The sequence below is a fragment of the Myxine glutinosa genome, chromosome 10, assembly GCF_964187855.1.
Source record: "Myxine glutinosa chromosome 10, kmMyxGlut1.1, whole genome shotgun sequence".
Lineage (NCBI taxonomy): Eukaryota > Metazoa > Chordata > Myxini > Myxiniformes > Myxinidae > Myxine > Myxine glutinosa.
In genome coordinates this window covers 18,750,500-18,773,682 of record NC_136270.1, presented here as the reverse complement: position 1 = coordinate 18,773,682, position 23,183 = coordinate 18,750,500, and the positions used below count along the sequence as shown (strand labels likewise).

General features: G+C 46.8%; 1 protein-coding gene across 2 annotated transcripts in view; it reads left to right on the top strand.

The window, feature by feature from the left end:
* Positions 1-23,183, top strand: part of GAN (gigaxonin) — a 69,918-nt gene that overhangs the window by 45,129 nt on the left and 1,606 nt on the right. For both annotated transcript variants that reach the window (XM_078785400.1, XM_078785399.1), the window contains exons 8-10: positions 20,854-20,990; positions 22,251-22,385; positions 22,685-22,794. In XM_078785400.1, coding sequence (XP_078641526.1) covers positions 20,854-20,990; positions 22,251-22,385; positions 22,685-22,794 — 382 coding nt within the window. The remainder of the gene's footprint in view (positions 1-20,853; positions 20,991-22,250; positions 22,386-22,684; positions 22,795-23,183) is intronic.

The window sequence follows — 23,183 nt, the reverse complement described above, 5'->3', positions numbered from 1 at the left end:
TTATTATTAAATCTTGCCAGGAGCCAATCACATTGCACCTAGCCTCACACCAGAATCAGGGTAACAGGGAGTTGACGAACAAACAGCCACCCTTGTCTTATATTTATATATTTATTTATTTATTTATATTCATAAAAATCTATATATATATATATATGTCAGTGAATGAATCGAAGTCCACCACGATGAAGAAGAAGAAGTAACAAGATTTATTGATATACCAAGCACGATCGCGGAGATGCTGGAAAGAGGACTCGCAAAGCCTTCAGACTCTCCAAACATCTGATTCTACCATACCAAGAGTTGTTTAAATACAAAATCTAATCAAATTATTCTTCCGCGAAACAAAAGGCAGTTTCAAAGGGATAAAGAATTTGAATTGCCGCATCCCGTCTTTATCGACTTGAATTGTTAATGAAAACCAGACTCAAATCTTATCCCCTTTCCTATCGGCTTGAATTGTTAATGAAAACCAGACTCAAATCTTATCCCCCCTTTTCCTATCGGCCCAAATTGTTAGTCTTAGCCATGGCTCCAGACTGTTATCAGAGAAGAGCTGTTCTCAGCTAAACGAAATAATTATTTCGTTTTTCAATGTGAAGTAAAGCAAATTGCCATCATTTTAATGGTACAATTCCCCATATATATATATATATATATATATATATATATATATATATATATATATATATATATATATATATATATATATATATATATATATATATATATAATGTCGGCGGGGTAGAGTGATATATAGAGTCAGGTAGATCTGTATAGGTAGTGTGCTCCGATTATCATGATCGGGATCCCCACATGTAATTTTGTTTAGGCGGTTTGTTCGTGCAAGTGTATCTCAGTGGTCATACAAGGATGACCCTTGTGCTAATTATCGTAGGGATTATGTTAATTCCCCGGCTCGTAAAACCTAGTAATCATCCCATTGTCCCTTATGGCACCGCATATAGATACTAGTGAGTCAGGCCCATTAGTCCACTAATTAATAAATGACAGTAAAAAAAACTAACCGGACGGAAGCCAGGCATCAAGCACCAGGGATAACAACACCACCTGGTTGAACACACATCGCACAGGCAGGCCGGAAGCCACGCCTGATCAAGTGGCCCAGTTTATTAACGCACAGGTTGTAAACCTGGTGCGTTATAGCGTTTGCCTGGGAATTTCTGTCTCTCCAAAAGTGAAGCTCCGTTTCTGTCGCTCAGATGTGTAGCCAGTTTCTGTCGCTCAGATGTGTAAACCTGACGTCATCAAATCTATATTTAGGCTAACCATGGGCTACCCCTTTGGCTGGTACGCGGCCGCTCGCTAGTACATAATATAGGATATATTTGTTATATGTTATGTTATAGGATATATAGGATATATGTTATATGATATAGGATATATATAGGATAGGATATATATGTTATAGGATACAAATGGACCAAAGGACCCAAATGACCCAAATGACCCAGATGACCCAGAGGACCCAAATGACCCAGAGGACCCAAATGACCCAGAGGACCCAAATGACCCAGAGGACCCAAATGACCCAGAGGACCCAAATGACCCAGAGGACCCAAATGACCCAGAGGACCCAAATGACCCAGAGGACCCAAATGACCCAGAGGACCCAAATGACCCAGAGGACCCAAATGACCCAGAGGACCCAAATGACCCAGAGGACCCAAATGACCCAGAGGACCCAAATGACCCAGAGGACCCAAATGACCCAGAGGACCCAAATGACCCAGAGGACCCAAATGACCCAGAGGACCCAAATGACCCAGAGGACCCAAATGACCCAGAGGACCCAGAGGACCCAGAGGACCCAAATGACCCAGAGGACCCAGAGGACCAAATGACCCAGAGGACCCAGAGGACCCAAATGACCCAGAGGACCCAAATGACCCAGAGGACCCAAATGACCCAGAGGCCCCAAATGACCCAGAGGCCCCAAATGACCCAGAGGCCCCAAATGACCCAGAGGCCCCAAATGACCCAGAGGACCCAAATGACCCAGAGGACCCAAATGACCCAGAGGACCCAAATGACCCAGAGGACCCAAATGACCCAGAGGACCCAAATGACCCAGAGGACCCAAATGACCCAGAGGACCCAAATGACCCAGAGGACCCAAATGACCCAGAGGACCCAAATGACCCAGAGGACCCAAATGACCCAGAGGACCCAAATGACCCAGAGGACCCAAATGACCCAGAGGACCCAAATGACCCAGAGGACCCAAATGACCCAGAGGACCCAAATGACCCAGAGGACCCAAATGACCCAGAGGACCCAAATGACCCAGAGGACCCAAATGACCCAGAGGACCCAAATGACCCAGAGGACCCAAATGACCCAGAGGACCCAAATGACCCAGAGGACCCAAATGACCCAAATGACCCAGAGGACCCAAATGACCCAGAGGACCCAAATGACCCAAAGGACCCAAATGACCCAGAGGACCCAAATGACCCAGAGGACCCAAATGACCCAGAGGACCCAAATGACCCAGAGGACCCAAATGACCCAGAGGACCCAAATGACCCAGAGGACCCAAATGACCCAGAGGACCCAAATGACCCAGAGGACCCAAATGACCCAGAGGACCCAAATGACCCAGAGGACCCAAATGACCCAGAGGACCCAAATGACCCAGAGGACCCAAATGACCCAGAGGACCCAAATGACCCAGAGGACCCAAATGACCCAGAGGACCCAAATGACCCAGAGGACCCAAATGACCCAGAGGACCCAAATGACCCAGAGGACCCAAATGACCCAGAGGACCCAAATGACCCAGAGGACCCAAATGACCCAGAGGACCCAAATGACCCAGAGGACCCAAATGACCCAGAGGACCCAAATGACCCAGAGGACCCAAATGACCCAGAGGACCCAGAGGACCCAAATGACCCAAATGACCCAGAGGACCCAAATGACCCAGAGGACCCAAAATGACCCAGAGGACCCAGAGGACCCAAATGACCCAGAGGACCCAAATGACCCAGAGGACCCAAATGACCCAGAGGACCCAAATGACCCAGAGGACCCAAATGACCCAGAGGACCCAAATGACCCAGAGGACCCAAATGACCCAGAGGACCCAGAGGACCCAGAGGACCCAGAGGACCCAAATGACCCAGAGGACCCAAATGACCCAGAGGACCCAAATGACCCAGAGGACCCAAATTCTATGTATGTTTCTATGATGATGTATGTTTTGGTGAAAGTACATAATGTGAATACTAGTAGCAATTTTACAAAAACCATGGCATAATTTCAAATCTTGACCCGAGATGATAATTATGCTACATCATAATTTCCATGTGCCAACCTGGGCGGAATCCAAGTGGATTCACTTGACTTGTTTTACATATTGGTATAATGCTTGATGCATTCCGAATATCAGCTTTTATCTTTTATCAATTTTATTTTATCATTCCCTGGTGTTGGGCTAGCGGCTAGGGTGCCGGCTTAGGATCCTAGGATCCTGGGTTCAAATCCCGGTCGATCGCTGAATTAACGCCAGGGGGGTTGACTCAACCTGTCATCCTTCCGAGGTCGGCTAATTGAGTACCAGTTCACTGGTAATTCCCTGTTTGTCGTTAAAGGCGGCAAAAAGGGTTGGCGTCAGGAAGGGCATCCGGCCGTAAAACATTGCTTCAAAAAGGGGACCAACAAAAACAACAACAACCACGGTGCCCGAAAAAGGCCAACCCCCGCTTTGCGGGGAAAAATGGCCTCTAAAGGTGGTTATTTATATGTTTTTATTCCGAATATCAAGCCTCTCCTCAGTGAAAGACACATGAAAGCCTGCTTGGAGTTTGCAAAAAAGCACCTAAAGGACTCTCAGACTGTGAGAAACAAGATTCTGTGGTCTGATGAAACCAAGATTGAACTGTTTGGCTTCCGTCTGGCCACTCTGCCATGAAGCCCAGATCGGTGGAGTGTTGCAGTGATGGTTGTCCTTCTGGAAGTTTCTCCCATCTCCACACAGGATCTCTGGAGCTCAGCCATAGTGACCACGGGTTCTTGGTCACCTCTTACCAAGGCCATTCTCCCCTGATTGCTCAATTTGGCCGGGCGGCCAGCTCTAGAAAGAGTCCTGGTCGTTCCAAACTTCTTCCATTTAAGAATTATGGAGGCCACTGTGCTCTTGGAAACCTTCAATGCAGCAGAAAATTTTTTTGTAGGCTTACCCAGATCTGTGCCTTGACACAATCCTGTCTCTGAGCTCTGCGGGCAGTTCCTTTGACCTCATGGCTTGGTTTTTGCTCTGATATGCATTGTCAGCTGTGAGACCTTATATAGACAGGTGTGTGCCTTTCCAAACCATGTCCAATCAATTGAATTTACCACAGGTGGACTCCAATCAAGGTGTAGAAACATCTCAAAGATGATCAAGAGAAATGGGAGGCACCTGACATAAATTTCAAGTGTCATAGTGGAAAGGGTGGAAAGGGTATGAATACTTATGTCAATGTGATATTGCAGTTTTAGTGGAAAGGGTATGAATACTTATGTCAATGTGATATTTCAGTTTTTTATTTTTAATAAATTTGCAAAACTTTCTAAAATCCTGTTTTCTCTTTGTCATTATCATGTCATTATCTTCATTTATCATCATGTCATTATCATGTCATTACATTATCATGTCATTGTCATTATCTTTGTCATTTCTCCTGTCATGGTATTGAGTGTAGATTGATGAGGGAAAAAATGAATTTCAATGATTTCAACATAAGGCTGCACTATAACAAAATGTGAAAAAAGTTAAGGGGTCTGAATACTTTCTGAATGCACTGTATATATATTCCACCAGCCACGCTCAAAGCAGCTGGATGTACACAAAAAACATATCTTCCACGAGGCGCGAGCATGACCTGCTTCTAGATTTGCGGCCGTATGCTACATGTTTTCGTGGCTTTTCGCAACCACAAAGATATTGTTACGTTTATGGGGGTAGTTAAGAAAACACCGTAGGGAGGTAGAATTGTATAGGAAATAGTATGGACTGTGGGACGTGTCGGAACATTTCGATGTACATAAGCAGGGAAAATGTAGCTAAAGATTGTTTAAATGTTCATCATACGAGGGATGATGATGTGTTAATTAGTAATAGGGTTTAAGGATAATTTCTCCTGTGCGTCAAACCCTCTGTAGTCATTCCTAATGTTTTTGCCGCTACTGCCTGCGAAGTATGACACAGCCTGGCATTAATCACGCTCCATAAATTGCCGGCCGAGCTGGGCCATGATGCAGCGGGTACCCACCCAGGAGAGGCAGATCGGTGGTGGTTCGGTGGGTGGGGAGGGAGACCGGCGGGCCACTCCTCCCGAGTGACGCGGCCGGGTGACGTCAGAGAGCTCGCGAGAGAAAGGCAGTTGGCATGGGACGAAAGGGGACGCTGGCCATTTTGGGCGAGATCGAGTGTGTGCGCTTTTGAAGAGAGCTGTGTTATGTGGTGATCACGAGGCGTTTTACCTTTGGACCCACCAAGGAGCTGGTGGAGGCTGCGTTGTGCGGCCTCAAATGGTGGATGACGTATAAAGGAGGCTATCTTCAGGACTCGCTTCACTCCTGTGGAACCGAAAGCAAGTTGCGCTTTTGGGCAGTCGCCAGCTTGTCCGCCTCCGGCACGAGAGGCTCTGAGCTTCGCCACCGCCACCAATCTCTCAAAAGGGCCATTTGGGTCACAGCTGAGTGCCGGCCGGCCAAGGGAGATTTTTATTTACTTTTTCCCCCGTTGTTGTGTTGTCAGTGTGTGGAGGTGCTTCAAAGTAGAATCTATTTTACCTCGGCATTTATTTTCGCCTGTGCCGTATTTGCTTTTAAATCTTGATTATTGCATATTATTTGTCGTGTTTTATTTTTGTGGGTTTTGGGAATAAACCCTTGTTTTCGTTCGTCAAACCCTCGTATGTCTTCCATCCTGCGCACGCAAATTAAATGCCATAATCGTGAGGTCGCCTCTGGAGTAAGCTGGTTCGACCATCTGTTCGGGCTGATCTTATTCGCCCGGGACACAACAATATTTTAGCCGCGCTACAAGTGAGCTGTGTGGCACGTCACAACATTTGCACTATCAACATAGCTTTGCGGCATGTCCCAACATTCACCCTGTAAACATAGTTTCGCCGCATGTCCCAACAGCTGCGTAATACGCCATGCCCCACGTGTTATTGTACAGAATGAAAACACTCCACCGTATCTATTCGTGCAATCAGCAGCTGCTCCATACGGCATCATCCCAGCATAGTAAGGGCATTTTATGAGATACTAGCAAAAGTACCCGGCATTGCCGGGCGGGGGGGGGGGGGGGGGGGGGGGAGGGGAGGGGAAGGGGAGGGGGATAGGGGAGGGGGAAGGGAGGAAAGGGAGTGGGGGGGATGGGGGGAGGGGGTAAAGGGGAGGGGTAGGGGGAGGGGGAAAAGGGGGAGGAGGGAAGGGGAGGAGGTAGGGTGGAGGGGGAAGGGGAGGGGGTAGGGTGGAGGGGGAATGGCAGGGGGAGGGGTGAGGGGAAGGGAAGGAAGGGGTGGGGGAGGGAGAGGGGGCAGGGGAGGGGAAGAAGGGGAGGGTCAGTCAACAATGACGTTGCAGTTTTCAACTTTTCAGCAAATTTATCAGCAAAGTCATGGAATCCATCATTGCTTCGGATATGAAATCTTTCCTCTTCTCCAATGGCTTGATCTCTGATCATCAATTTGGTTTCAGACCAGGTCACTCTACTCTGGACATGCTGCTTCTGCTGTCTCAACAATGGACGGAGGTCCTCAATGCCAAACAGGAAATTAGAGCTGTCTCCCTCGACATATCACTTGCCTTCGAAACGGTGTGGCACCCCGCTCTGCTCACCAAACGCTCCTCCTTTGGTATCCATGGAAATCTCCACGCATGGCTGGCGGACTTCCTCTCTAGTCTTAGTAAACGTGTGCCCCTGAATGGGTTTCTCTCATCTCCTCTTCCTGTTCAAGCTGGAGTTCCCAAAGGCAGTGTTCTGGGCCCTGTGCTTTTTCTAGTCTTCATCAATGATCTCTCTGACTCTCTTGAAAATCCTCTCTATCTCTTTGCTGATGACTCCACTCTCTGCCGCTCCATTCCTCATCCCTCACATTGGCAGTCTGCAGCCTCCTCACTCTCTGCAGACCTGGACAAAATCACAGACTGGGCAAACGAGTGGAACATGTCTTTCAATCCTGACAAATCTCACACTCTTACGATGTCTCTCCGAAAAGACCGACTGGACAACCCTCCCATCTACTTTCTGAATAATCCTCTCCAAGAAGTTCTGTCACTCAAGCTTTTGGGTCTCACTATCTGCCATGATCTTTCCTGGGAAAACCACATTTCCAAGCTGGCCTCCAAAGCCAGTCGCCGACTGGGCATCCTCCGTCGTGTGAAGTCCTTCCTTGGCACACCTGAGCGCCTCACCACATACAAGGCTTTCATCCGCAGCTCAATGCAGTACTGCTCTCCCCTCTGGGCTGGTGCTCCTGCCTCACACCTAGCTCGTCTTTACGCTGTTGAAACCAAAGCGTTCAGAATCATTGGAATCTCCTGCGATGACGCTAACTCTGAGGGCCTTTCACTTACTCACCGCAGGCAGGTTGGTGGTCTTTCCATCTTGTACCGACTCCTCTCCGGCCTTGCTCCCCTAGCTCTCTCTGGGCTCTGTCCCCCAAATATTCCTACAGGTCGCACAAGATCTGCCTGCAACCCTTTTATGGTTAAACTGCCAAAATCAAGACTCTCTGCTCACCTTCACTCCTTCATTCTTCTTTTCTCCCGCCTCTGGAACAAACTCCCTCACTCTCTTCAATCCCACTCCTCCCTCCAGGTCTTTAAAACAGCTGTTCACCACCATCTCTTATCTTCCCCCATCCAAAACCTTGATCTTTTCTACCCCCGCTAATTTCACCCCAAATCTACTTTTTGAAATACCAACTTCTTTCCTGGAAGTGCTTGGTGTCCTTGCGTTTTATACCTATCCTGCCTCCCCCCAAGCCCTCTCCCTCCCACACATCTCCCGATATCCCTGCTCTCAAGTGTTGTGTTTGTGTGCTTCCTCCCCTTCTCTCCCCATCTTTTCTACCGCTCCCCTTTTTATATACTTTGCTTGCTTGTTTGTTTGATTTGTTTGTTTGATAAATGTTAGCTCTTTCACGAGCCTCGATTCTGTATACAAAAAAAAAAGAAAAGTTCTCATGGTAGGAGAGCAGCACAACAATCGCGACATCGTCCTGCATCTTCGCAACAACAGCACGAAGCAGATTTGGAGACTCACCGATCCTCTGACGCCCTCCAGTACTGGCGTTGCTGGGCGGGGGAAGGGAGACCCGTACATTCCCAACCCGTACATTCGCCCTCTCGACTCAAGCTCACTCGGACAAAAGCCTCGTACAAATTACACCGTGAAGGCCCAATGGCCACGTCTATGCCACAAATCAAGTACGTGAGCGAGTCTGGCGCACTGAATTGAAAATATATAGAACGCTCATACTCCGTGAAAAGTGTAGCCGCCGTGTCGCCATCTTGGTTAGCACGACTTGACCAACTCGCTTCGCGGATCTCGTTTGTTTTGAACGTGCCACAGATTTTAAAAGCGAGACAACTGTAAAATGCCATTTTGTGCGGCAATAAACGGCTCCAATCGGTTATGGAAGGGTTGTGGAAAGACGTTTCACAGCTGTTGCAAAGACGTTTAATTCATATCGCACAAAATCGACAAAAATCGACACAAAACACGATCGCACAAAAGGTGAAAAAACGCAATAGCTTTTTGCTCTGAATTACGTGCAAACGTGTGACGGAAATCACCATCACCCAGCATCGAGTGCCAACCAAGATGGCGCCCAGTAGCTGCATCTCCACCTATGTGGTGTGAATGGCAATGGTCATTCTATATATTTTCCGTTCAGTGGTCTGGCAGCGAGGATGGAACATCACGTGATCGCTCTGAGCAAATCAGCGAGCTGCTCTGGCACCGGCTGAGATTCCGTATATTATGTTCCTCGCTGAAATGCGCTGAGGTAAATATGAATAAAAAATATGGATCTCGTCAAATATTTTTAGGTAGGCCACGTCCTTCCCAGGCTCAATGGCCATGTCTATGCCAAATATCAAGCACGCGAGCCTCTCCGTTTAGGAGTCTATCGGTAACATACACACACACACACAAACTGTGTTTTATTTATATAGATATATAATCGGGAGATTAAATCAGACACGGACGTACCTTCAGGACGTCGATCTTTAATTTTCGACAAGCTTTCGACCAACAAAGGTCTTCTTAGTCGTCCCCAAGTTCAACGGAAGTGAACAGATCTTGGTTGATCAAGTCATATATATATATATATATATACGAGACGACCCATGACCCGTTGGGTCAATGTTATTATATATAATTAAGGGGTTACCATGGTCACAGTGGGGGTCAAAGGTCAACCTATGGCGAAGATATATAATTTTCTCACACTTTCTAATAGAGAGGCAAAATGCCATATAAAACTAAATTTACTGGTTCTAATTGCTTTTATTTATCAATCCTCACAAAGAAGAGCAGTTTTTAGTAATGAGCAGTGAGGAGAAGACCCCTCAGCCAATGATGCCACCCCGCAGCCAATGATGTGACCCCTCAGCCAATGATGCTACACCTCAGCCAATGATGCCACCCCTCAACCAATGATGCTACCCCTCAGCCAATGATGTGACCCTGCAGCCAATGATGCTACCCCTCAGCCAATGATGCTACCCCTCAGCCAATGATGTTACCCCTCAGCCAATGATGCTACCCCTCAGCCAATGATGCCACCCCTCAGCCAATGATGCTACCCCTCAGCCAATGATGTTACCCCTCAGCCAATGATGCTACCCCTCAGCCAATGATGCCACCCCTCAGCCAATGATGTGACCCCTCAGCCAATGATGCTACCCCTCAGCCAATGATGCTACTCCTCAGCCAATGATGCTACCCCTCAGCCAATGATGCTACCCCTCAGCCAATGATGCTACCCCTCAGCCAATGATGGTACCCCTCAGCCAATGATGCTACCCCTCAGCCAATGATGCTACCCCTCAGCCAATGATGCTACCCCTCAGCCAATGATGCTACCCCTCAGCCAATGATGCTACCCCTCAGCCAATGATGCTACCCCTCAGCCAATGATGCTACCCCTCAGCCAATGATGCTACCCCTCAGCCAATGATGCTACCCCTCAGCCAATGATGCTACCCCTCAGCCAATGATGCTACCCCTCAGCCAATGATGCTATCCCTCAGCCAATGATGCTACCCCTCAGCCAATGATGCTACCCCTCAGCCAATGATGCTACCCCTCAGCCAATGATGCTACCCCTCAGCCAATGATGCCACCCCTCAGCCAATGATGCTACCCCTCAGCCAATGATGCTACCCCTCAGCCAATGATGCTACCCCTCAGCCAATGATGCTACCCCTCAGCCAATGATGCTACCCCTCAGCCAATGATGCTACCCCTCAGCCAATGATGCTATCCCTCAGCCAATGATGCTACCCCTCAGCCAATGATGCTACCCCTCAGCCAATGATGCTACCCCTCAGCCAATGATGCTACCCCTCAGCCAATGATGCTACCCCTCAGCCAATGATGCTACCCCTCAGCCAATGATGCTACCCCTCAGCCAATGATGCTACCCCTCAGCCAATGATGCTACCCCTCAGCCAATGATGCTACCCCTCAGCCAATGATGCTACCCCTCAGCCAATGATGCTACCCCTCAGCCAATGATGCTACCCCTCAGCCAATGATGCTACCCCTCAGCCAATGATGCTACCCCTCAGCCAATGATGCTACCCCTCAGCCAATGATGCTACACCTCAGCCAATGATGCTACCCCTCAGCCAATGATGCTACCCCTCAGCCAATGATGTCGCCCCTCAGCCAATGATGCTACCCCTCAGCCAATGATGCTACACCTCAGCCAATGATGCCACCCCTCAACCAATGATGCTACCCCTCAGCCAATGATGTGACCCTTCAGCCAATGATGCTACCCCTCAGCCAATGATGTTACCCCTCAGCCAATGATGCTACCCCTCAGCCAATGATGCTATCCCTCAGCCAATGATGTGACCCCTCATCCAATGATGCTACACCTCAGCCAATGATGCCACCCCTCAACCAATGATGCTACCCCTCAGCCAATGATGTGACCCTTCAGCCAATGATGCTACCCCTCAGCCAATGATGTTACCCCTCAGCCAATGATGCTACCCCTCAGCCAATGATGCTACCCCTCAGCCAATGATGCCACCCCTCAGCCAATGATGTGACCCCTCAGCCAATGATGCTACACCTCAGCCAATGATGCTACCCCTCAGCCAATGATGCTACCCCTCAGCCAATGATGCTACCCCTCAGCCAATGATGCTACCCCTCAGCCAATGATGCTACACCTCAGCCAATGATGCTACCCCTCAGCCAATGATGCTATCCCTCAGCCAATGATGCCACCCCTCAGCCAATGATGCTACCCCTCAGCCAATTATGCCACCCCTCAGCCAATGATGCTACCCCTCAGCCAATGATGCTACCCCTCAGCCAATGATGCTACCCCTCAGCCAATGATGCTACCCCTCAGCCAATGATGCTACCCCTCAGCCAATGATGCTACCCCTCAGCCAATGATGCTACCCCTCAGCCAATGATGCTACCCTTCAGCCAATGATGCTACCCCTCAGCCAATGATGCTACCCCTCAGCCAATGATGCTACCCCTCAGCCAATGATGCTACCCCTCAGCCAATGATGCTACCCCTCAGCCAATGATGCTACCCCTCAGCCAATGATGCTACCCCTCAGCCAATGATGCTACCCCTCAGCCAATGATGCTACCCCTCAGCCAATGATGCTACCCCTCAGCCAATGATGCTACCCCTCAGCCAATGATGCTACACCTCAGCCAATGATGCTACACCTCAGCCAATGATGCTACACCTCAGCCAATGATGCTACCCCTCAGCCAATGATGCGACCCCTCAGCCAATGATGTCGCCCCTCAGCCAATGATGCTACCCCTCAGCCAATGATGTCGCCCCTCAGCCAATAATGTCGCCCCTCAGCCAATGATGCTACCCCTCAGCCAATGATGCTACCCCTCAGCCAATGATGCTGCCCCTCAGCCAATGATGTCGCCCCTCAGCCAATGATGTCGCCCCTCAGCCAATGATGTCGCCCCTCAGCCAATGATGCCGCCTCTCAGCCAATGATGCCGCCTCTCAGCCAATGATGCCGCCCCTCAGCCAATGATGTCGCCCCTCAGCCAATGATGGCGCCCCTCAGCCAATGATGGCGCCCCTCAGCCAATGATGCCGCCCCTCAGCCAATGATGCCGCCCCTCAGCCAATGATGCCGCCCCTCAGCCAATGATGTCGCCCCTCAGCCAATGATGTCGCCCCTCAGCCAATGATGTCGCCCCTCAGCCAATGATGTCGCCCCTCAGCCAATGATGTCGCCCCTCAGCCAATGATGTCGCCCCTCAGCCAATGATGCCGCCCCTCAGCCAATGATGCCGCCCCTCAGCCAATGATGCTACTCCTCAGCCAATGATGCTACCCCTCAGCCAATGATGCTAACCCTCAGCCAATGATGCTACGCCTCAGCCAATGATGCTACCCCTCAGCCAATGATGATGATGATGCTACCCCTAGACGACCCATGACCCGTTGGGTCAATGTCAGTTTGAATAGATATGAGAATAGAACTAAAGCGAACGCTGGACATCATCAGGGAGATTATTTGGGCCAGCAAGCCATAAGACTCACCTCTCCAGCGTTCTAAATCACTTACCTGTGACACGTGATTTCGGCCCTTATCTCCGATCACATTGACGGAAATCACCACAGCATATCGTCAAGATCCCTCCAAAAGGCTCGTCTTTGTCACATACATCACGCAACGTGCGATCCACAGCCTCGAAACTCTGTCTCCTGATCATAGGACACTCATCCCACACGATGAGTTTTGTACTTCGAAAGAGGTCTGCGATAGTGGAATTTTTATCGATGTTGCATACGCCATCTTCCCTCGGTGTCAGAGGGATTTGGAACCTTGAGTGCGCTGTTCTTCCACCAGGCATGAGGGTAGCAGCTATGCCAAATGAGGCCACCGCAGGGGGCAACTTCTCCACTCGCTCTCACTTTAGAGAGAATCAGGTTAATAAGAAACGTCTTCCCTGTGCCTCCAGGCGCGTCAATGAAAAATCATTGATGACCGATTCGTGCGGATGTTGCTATTCGCGTCCATAGACGTGAGGTGTGATTCGTTGTCCGCGTCCGTAGCGCCGTCGGAGGGTTGATACGACATTCTTCCTGCAAATAGTATTGTGTTTGTGCTATCGTTTTGCCGATCGTCAAATGACAAATAAATTACATTGTGAAAATTAAAGATTTCAAATAAACCTGTTTAAAGTGTATGCGCATATAAATAATTTTAAAAATCGAAGAAATATCTCTCGGTAATTTCCTGAAACATATTTTACTTCCGGGTAATAATGTTGAATGAAATGACAAAGATATATACTGTATGCCTGTTATTTTAGGCGGTGTATTTTCGTATATCAACGTGGCGCGATTTTAAAAATATATCTCTGCAATTTCCCGTGTGTGCGTGAATGTTCTCAATTATTTATTTTACCGAGTCTAAAACCATCGATAAAAATGAAATCAGATGGCGACTTAGATTGAAGATAAAGGCGTGAATCAGACTCAATGGCCTTGAAGATACAAGCCTTTCAGAATTCATTTCGTTCTATAAACGGAAACTTTCATCGGATTTTCTTCCCGTTTTTTTTCAACCGAGTCTAAAACTATGTTAGCGACTGTGAAAAATGAAATGATATATCGAATTTGATTTGAAATAAAACTGAGAGAGAGAGCAAGACACCACGGGCCTACAAAACAGGCCTCAAAGCTATGCGAGTTAATAAAATGGTGGATATTACTACTCTCTCAAAGGGGTAAGCCACGCCCCCGGACCGATCGAATGTTACATACAAACACGCAAGATTTCAATTTTATAATTATATAGATTTCACAAATCTGTTAACTAAATTGTTACCAAAAAATTTCTTCACCAATATGTTTGTAAAGGTTTGTAAAGGTGTGTAATAACATGTGTTAAAATGTTGAAGTTCAACTCCCGTGGGAAACCCAGAAAAAAAGCTGTTGAATTGGGGTACCGAAAAATTATTTTCGAGAATTTTTATTTTTTTTAATCGGCCCTTAAGTAACTTATGAGGGGTCAAATAAGGGTTTTTCATGATTCTGAGTTGATTGTTAACATTTATATTTTCACTTTTACATTTACACACAAAGTAGCTTTTATTTCACATACATATATAATACTCAAGAGTTATTTCTCATTCACAATGTCAGAAGTTTCAACAGTCATTGTCTATGTCTTCTTCAGACTCAACAACATCATGACTGCAGTTTCTGCATGTAATGCCATTACAGACTCCACAGGCCGAGATGCACGTGACCCCATTCTTCTTGCAGCTGCATCGCCGGTTGCTGCAATCTCCATGACAATTACAGCTCGTGAACTGCAATAGCTCCTCAGGAGCCGTGGGGTCCAGTGTTGGAACTGGCTCATACCCATGCACACCTATTGTCCATCCATAGTCACTGGGGTTCAGAGACATGCTCTGTAGAAGGATCCAGTCCTGGGTCTGTAGGTAGGCACGGAGTGAATGTTGTGCAGCTGCACCCTCTGTTGGAGGTAGAGTCTCTGGTTTGATCACTCCTGCCGCTGCCTTCCTTGAGAACATGTTGTACCGACTTTTAGAGTGTTGAATGAAGTGGTGAAGTGGTGGTGTTGAGGTCATTAGGGTCTCCTTCAATAACTGGGAGGAACTCGATCTGTGTGCTCTGCTTTGCATCATTAGCATGGATTCTCTTCATCCAGCCATTCCAGTTGGAGTGTGGGAACTCAGGATCGTTGGCTTTGATCACCCACCCCGCTGCCCAGAGTGTGTCACCTGGAGTGAGGAGTGGCTGATCATGAGCCAGGGAGGAGGAAAGCTCAGCGAGGGGGAGAAACATGATCGCGTTCGTTCCTATCTGTTTCCTGTTCGTAAATGGAATAATCTTTACTTCAGTTCCTCTCAGGATCTTAGCTTTGTCGAGTGCCTTCAACTTCACCCGGGGGAAAGCTGCTGTTGTCTGTGGATCTGGCAAAGGTGGTGCCGGAGAGGTGACTTCGATCCAACCCATTGAGTGAAAGGGAGTGTTTCCGTGAATAGAGACAATGTTTAAATCTATATTGTCTCCAACAAACTGAGTGACTGCATTGTTTGTTTCCCCAACCTCCATAAAGACTACCTGATCATTACTTGACAATTCACTTTCACTGGCTGGCACTTTGGCTGTCATCACTGATTGATCCTCAAGCGCAGCATCAACCGCAACCTCATCATTGATCTGTTCATCGGTTTCCTCCACAATGGTGTCAAGAGTGCCAGAAGTATCTGGAACATCATCTCCACTCCTACTATTAAGGAAGCAGTATTTGTAGTTTTGTGTCTCCGTGTAAGACTCAGTGTATCCCAGCCGGTGGAACTTGTTGAGCATCCATTTTGACCCAAATCTATGATCAAGTTGTATGGCAAGCCCCATTTGGTGTGGCAATACTCCAGACCGAGGTCGACAGGCCTTAATAAAATTCTGCCCCCAAACGGCAACTCTTTCGTCTGTCTTGACAATCGGTCTCAAGAACATCTGAAGGCTTGCAGGAACAAGTGTCAGCTGACTATCGATGTCAGTCATACTGTGTGTGGTGGGGTATGACTTTGGACCTAAATCAATCAAGGCAATATCATTGGATATGAACTTGAATGCCGTCTTTATGATCTGAGTCTTCTCATCTCCATGGTCAAGATTAGCATGATGCGCTCGCAGAATATTGTCGGTGCCATCTTTGAGACAGACTACATCTGCCCTTCTTTCCTGTGTTGTGAAATACAAGGTGTCTTCGTATTTCTCTAGAAGTTTTATCTTTAGCCAATGCTTTGAATAAGAAAGGCTCTTCTCTGGTGACTGATCAAACTCCTGCAGCTTTTCATGGACTTGGTCCATGTTCATTACCCCATGCTCTAATTCTGAGTCTAACCATTCGCAGAATTCAATAAAAACTGCCTCTCACTCCTCATCAATACTCCTCTGTCCTCTCTTCCTTTTTCCTTCCTCATCAGTCTTGGACAAACTGTCACCTCTCGCAAACATAAGTTTGCATCGCAAATGGTACAGTGTTTCTTCTGCTACCAAGTCGTTGATCCCTTCCAGGCGTCCAGTGACTTCAGTGCCCCAGTCATCCCCGCGACTCCGTGCTGTCTTCAGCAAGCTTGCCTTCAGTGTATCTGCAGTCAAATTATCTGGCACTCTGTATTTCTTTCTAGCTTGTGCTGGATTATTTTTGTAGAGCTGGGCTGGTTGGTTGCAAAGAATGCATACATCCTTATACAGGAGGTCAACTGACTGTGATCTTCTAGAACTGCAGCCAGTTGATGAACTGAACTCGCAAGTAGTGCGTCTTCTCTTCAACTTTGATGACTCTTTCTCTGCCTTTGATGCTTGAGCTGACTTCTTGGTGGTTGCAACAAAGTTGTTGTACAGATCATTTTTACACTTCTGGTGGTACCTCAGTTTTCCTTCCTTTTGAGCCTCCTTCATACGTTCCACAACAGTAACATTTTCGACAGTTTCTGCTTGTTTCAATAAAGTTGAGTATCCCTTTGGAGTTGCCTGTATGAGCCTTTCAGCTGGTGTATCCAAGCGTGCACAGATGAAGCAATTGAGCACAGGTGGAGTAACGTCTTCATCCATATTGCTAGACTCCATGTCCTGCAAAGTAGAAAATGAGATATATTTAGAAATTATTTTTCCACAAAGGAGTGTCTGTGGTGAAATATAAATGTTAACAATCAACTCAGAATCATGAAAAACCCTTATTTGACCCCTCATAAGTTACTTAAGGGCCGATTAAAAAAAATAAAAATTCTCGAAAATAATTTTTCGGTACCCGAATTCAACAGCTTTTTTTCTGGGTTTCCCACGGGAGTTGACCTTCAACATTTTAACACATGTTATTACACACCTTTACAAACATATTGGTGAAGAAATTTTTTGGTAACAATTTAGTTAACAGATTTTCATATGTTTCCCTTACTAGCAGTTACACAATGAAAACGCTTCACCACATCTATTACCAGCTGCCGAATACAGCATCACCCAATAACAGCCTCCACAAACAATGGGCAGGCTACTCACCGCTTCCGCACCAACCCACAATGCCCGCATGTCTACTTACGTCCACCGTGTCCTGGGTCTCAATTTATCCTCAGTCCATTGCTTTGACCTGGGTTTTTTTCGTTTCACTCTGCTCATCGTTCGATCATGGTTCCCAAGTGTAATAAAGCAATGCGACTGAGCCACAAAGTGGAGCTGCTGGACCAGCTTTCAAGAGGAGAGTGCAGCCTCTCTGGGCAGGCATTATGGCTTCAACGGGTCGACTGTGCACTACATAAAGACGAGGAGGCAATTCGCAGAAGTGTCGTGGCGAGTGCTGTGCCGAGCACTAAGGTGGTTGCCCAGGTCCGGGATGGAGAAGGCTCAGCATATGGATAGAGGACAGCACACAGAAGAGCATGCCTTTGAGTGGAACTCTTGTTCATGCAAAGGGTAAACTTATTTATGAGCATCTGGCTGGTGTGGGTGGCACTAGCATGAGTGATGCACTGAGCGATGACAGTACGAGCAGCCCCAGTTCATTCACAGCGAGCAGGGGATGGTTGCACTGCTTCAAGGACCGGTACGGTCTCAAAAATGTAAAGCCCACAGATGAGCATGCCTCCGCAGACCAAGACACAGCCAAAGCGGTCCCTGCTCAACTTGAAAAGCTGATCAATGAGAAGGGATACCTCCCAGAGCAGGTCTTCAATGCAGACGAGACCGGCCTCGTCTGGAAAAAAAAAAAAAAAAAAAAATGCCCACGAGAACTTTCATCTCGAAGAGCGATGGGACAGCATCGGGACTTAAATTCACCAAGAACCGGGTATCTCTTATGTATGACAAAACCCATGATGTTGTACTGTTCCCTGAACCCACGTGCTTTCAAGGGCAAGGACAAACAAATGCTGCCCATGTTTTGTAAGGCCAACATGAAGGCATGGGTGATGGCAGCGATCCTCATGGACTGGTTTTATTATCGTTTCGTCCCACAGATGGAGAGGTATCTGGTGACCTTGTATTCATATTTCTCCTGCTCGTTGAGAGCGCTCCTGTCCACCCCATGGACCTGGTCGTGGCTTACCCAAACGTTGAGGTGATCTTCCTGCCACCCAACACCACCTACCTGATCAAGCCATTCAACCAATGTGTAATCTGCACGTTGAAAACTTATTACACCCGCCACACCTTTCACCGCATTTTGGATGCGATGGATTCTGACCCAGGGTTCACCATCTGGCAGTGTTGGAAAGTGCTCAACATTGCCCACTGCATCAGTGCCATCAAGGATTCGCTGGATGATGTGAGAGCCTCCACCATCAGCGGCACAACCTGTGGCAGTGAAAAGGGTTAGGGTTACTCAAACAGGCAGTGAAAAACTTCACAGGATTTCCAGACAACACAAAATGGAGAGAAATGTAATTGTTGGTTTGGCACCGCAGTCGGGATGAGAAGGATTTGACGACATGCAGCCTGAGGCGTTGGAGGATCTTATTGGCTTGTATGGCGACGAGATCACCGAGGAGTTGGACGCCATTACCAAGGTTTCCGAGGAAGAGGAGGAGAAGGTGGTCCGTGATGAGGTGGAAGAGGCACAGTGGTCCAACCTCACGGTCCAGTTCCTGGGTGAGGTGTTGCAGGACATGCAGACAATTGCCAACAGGGTGCAAGAAGCTGACTGAGTCATGGAGCAGTCCCTCAAGTTTAAGAGGGGGTTGGATAACATGATGCCCCCATACAAAAAGCTGCACAGAAACCTTTGCCAGTCTGCCAGGAAGCTCTCTGTCATGCATTTCTTCCGTCCTGGTCCTTGCACCTCAAGAGCATCAACACCCTCTCCTGCCTGTCCTGCCTCTCCTACCTCCCCCTCGGTGGTGCATGTCTCAGCGACCTCACCTGTATCCTCTCCTGCCTCCCACTCAGTGCACGACTCGTATGCGCCCTGACCTACATTTATTTTAGTGCACAACTCAGCACCCTCACCTGTGGTCGTCTTCAGACTTTGAGGAGTTCACTGGTTTTTAATTTCTTCATCATCATCATCATTTGAAAAGTTGCACGTGTGAAATAAAAAATTGAAACGGTACATGATGGTTTTTTTTTTTTTAGTTTTACGGTACGGTATGCTGAAGCACTTTTTATAAACTGTTAGCGCATTTTTTTCAATAAATTGGAAACAGTGTCTGGGTTGTCGTTTTAGCTCACCTGGAACAAAGTTCAGGGTAGCTTATGCGATGGCTCGTCCGTCCGTCCATCCAGAAAAAACACTTCTTCGAAACTGCCGAAGGGATTGTGACCAAACTTGGCACAAATGATATTTGTTGTGTTGTGACTAAAGTTTGTTCACGGCATAAAAAAAAAAAATCAGGGACTAAGGGGGTATACCAGGGGTCAAAGTGGATCCAGGTTTGACCCCCATCATAGGAATTTGCTTTTTCCTCTGAAACTACATACACTATTTCGATAAAACTTGACCACAACCTTCATCCCACATGATGTACCAAAGTTTGCTCACAGCACTAAGAAAATCGAAGTCGAGGGGGGGGGGGCCTACAGGGGGTCAAAGTGGGTCCAGGTTTGACCTCCCACCCCCCCCCCCACCCCCCCCCCCCCCCCAAATAGGTATTTGCTTTCTTTGCAGAAACATACACATGCAATTTCGATGAAACTTTACCACAACCTTCATCACCCGTGTAAACCTTTACCACAACCTTCATCACCCGTGTAAACCTTTACCACAACCTTCATTACCCGTGTAAACCTTTACCACAACCTTCATCACCCGTGTAAACTTTTACCACAACCTTCATCAACCGTATCAATGTTTGTTCACGGCATTAGAAAAATTGGACTGAGGAGGTATGTGGAGGTGGGGAGAGAGGGGGGTTGCCCCCCAAAATAGGTATTTTTGTTTGTTTAAAGTCTTATGATTATGTTTGCATGATTCTACATGCTGCCCTATCTTCTAGCAACCATTGAAATTGGTTTAAAATACCTTTAGTCGATGTAGTATACTGTTTATTCTACCAGGTGAGCGCCAGGGGTATTGCCCCTATGTTTTTCTTTTTTGTTTGTAAGCATTTTTATGAAACTGTAATCATATGCATTCGCGGTTGAAAACAACTTTTAAAAGTTTCCCTTATGAATCAGGAACCGCCGGGAACCTCTAATCTTTCCCCCTTTCCCCATTGAAACGATTCGCCAACTTTTGCAGTGTTACCATTCGCGGCCTTTTTCATGAATCTGGAACTGCCGGGAAGGTATCCTCCTTTTCCCCATTGAAACATTGCCCTGACATTCGCGGATTTTCCCCGACAAACGCGGATTTTCCTCGACATTATCAGGTTTTTCCATGAATCGGGAACCTCCAGGAAGCTATCCCCCCTTTTCCCATTAAAGCAATGCCCTCACATTCACGGATTCGACATTCTCAGCGTTTTCTAGGAACATTTACCCCGTGAATCTCGGGGTCTGAATGCATTGTACCCTATCTTATTTTACTGAGATATTGCAGTCATACAAGTTGATTGGGATGTTCATTTTTTTCATGCTCTTTATTTTTTGCACCTGAATGTGTGTGGAGCAGATTGGTTGCTATGCAGTGATGAAGAAGAAGATCTATGCTATGGGTGGTGGTAGTTATGGGAAGCTCTTCGAGTCTGTTGAATGCTATGATCCCAAAACACAACAGTGGACGAGTATATGTCCCCTCAAGGAATGCAGGTAATCAGGTGTTGGTCCGTTTATAATTCATATTGTGAGAGGAAAATATCACTTAAAATAGTTTTGATAATTTTAACTTTTTTTTTTTTTTTTTAATGAATTTGAATAATGGTTATCACTTAAAATAAAAAATTATTTTTCACAAGGAAAGAGTTGTCTTGATTATGCTTTTTTCATTTGCTTTTTAAGAGGCACAATTTTTATATTACATCTTACTATAATTCACCAAATGACCGTCCGTCCGTTCGAAGGTACCGCAAAAACGGCTCAACCGATCGCAACGATATTTGGGGGGGGGGGGGGGGAGGGGCTGGGGTATTCCTGGTACCCCTGGGAGTAAAATAGTCCATATTGTTTTTTCAAATTTTCCAGTTTTTCCAAACACGATGGAATAATATTTACCGATATGAACAGTGATGTGGCTTTTGTTGAAATTCTACAAACACTGTTTATTCTACGTACCAGGAGAGAGTAGATCGACTCTCGACGAACCCTTCCTATATAAACGTGCGGCTCCGAAGTAACACGGCAGCGTGTGCAAAGCAACTGAGAAACAGGTGTAGCGGCCGCTTCCGTGTTGGCTACGGCGCGCACTCTTCACACATAAACGTGCGACTGAGAAAGACGTGTAGCGGCTGCTTCCGTTTTGCATAATTCAATCTTTTTTCAAAATGGGCTCTATGTACTGTTTAGATTTTGATGATTTGCATGTGATATGATACAACGGATGTTTATATGAATCGTTTAAAATAAAAAAAGCCTTCTGATATTTTGCCTTTTCATTTGGGCTTCCCTATTGAAGCCCTGCCCTTAGGGCGGGTACGGTTGCTAGTATGCATAATGTTGGGGGCTCCACCTGTTGTGTGTGCTCTGTACTTGCTGGTATGCTAGGAGGGGTGCTGGGGTGGGAGGAGTTAGGGAAGGGTCAACATACTGCCATTTATTAATGTCCTTAACATGCAAATACACCATGGGATTGAGATGATATTTTGGTGAAGCAGGTCTTATTCCATTTATTAGAATCTACATGTATGTCTCTCTCATTTTTGTGACTATTTAATTAATTACTAAAGAGTAGCAAGATTATTTTTGTTGTTCAGATTGAAACGAACAGTAGTCGTCAGTCATATTGTTAGCCATGCTTAGCCATAATAAAGAGATGGTGTTGTGAGCGAGTGGAAGTGCCTCCACATGTTTGAATAGGTGAATGTAAGAGAGAGTGCAAGTACATCCAGCTTTGAATAATGGGCCCGTGGGCAGGTTTGGTGCTGTGGCATGTGGTCTGGGACAGGACCTCTACGTGTTTGGAGGTGTCCGCAGGAAGGAGAGCGAGCCAGCAACAGACAGCCCTATGGTAACGTGCAAGTCAGAAATTTACCAAGACAGCAATAAACGGTGTGCCCCTGGTTTCTTCATCTTCCATTGCCCATCTTTTTATTTTTCTCTTCTTCACTGCTGCCCCCCTCATATTTGCCCTCACTTACCCATCTTATTTTCTTTCCTGTTAATGCCCCATCCAAATGGCACCAGTTTCTCTGATGCTCATGAACATAAGTATTATTGTTAGGGAAATTTATGAGGACGTTAGATGAGCTGCCTGTATGCAAAGCCAATGCCACCCACATAATCAGACAACAAGATGATTCATCAACCCCTCCTTCCCTTTATTCGCTGCCTACCCTCTTCTTTGACAGGTGGATGTACCTTAGAGACCAGGCCTTGTGTGTGCAGTCTGGTGCCTCCTTCGTGTACGGTGCCATTCCCATTGGAGCTAGCATCTATGTGGTTGGAGACCTAGACACAGGTATCGTTCCATGACAACGGAAAGTCGAGATCAGCTGCCTGTCTATATCATGAATGTGAATGCAAATTATGTTCTTAATCCATTATGGAAGTGAGACCATACTCCCGTGATGTGCCCTTTATAATCGGCCAGGGAATTTGGAATTTAGCAAGGGTACCACTGTGTGATGGCCTACATCTTTTTTAAAACTAATTGCCAGGCTTTCTCTTCACTTTAAGTGTGGTAACGAAGAGGACATGCAATCAAACCGAGTAGGAGGTTAGCATTTTTTGATGCTACTACTACTACTACTTTAAAATAATTCCTTCCATAGTTTACTCAAGTAAAGTAAATTGTCCAGGTTTAAAGGATTTCTGAGGTGTGATGTAAATATTTTTTGTGACTCATTG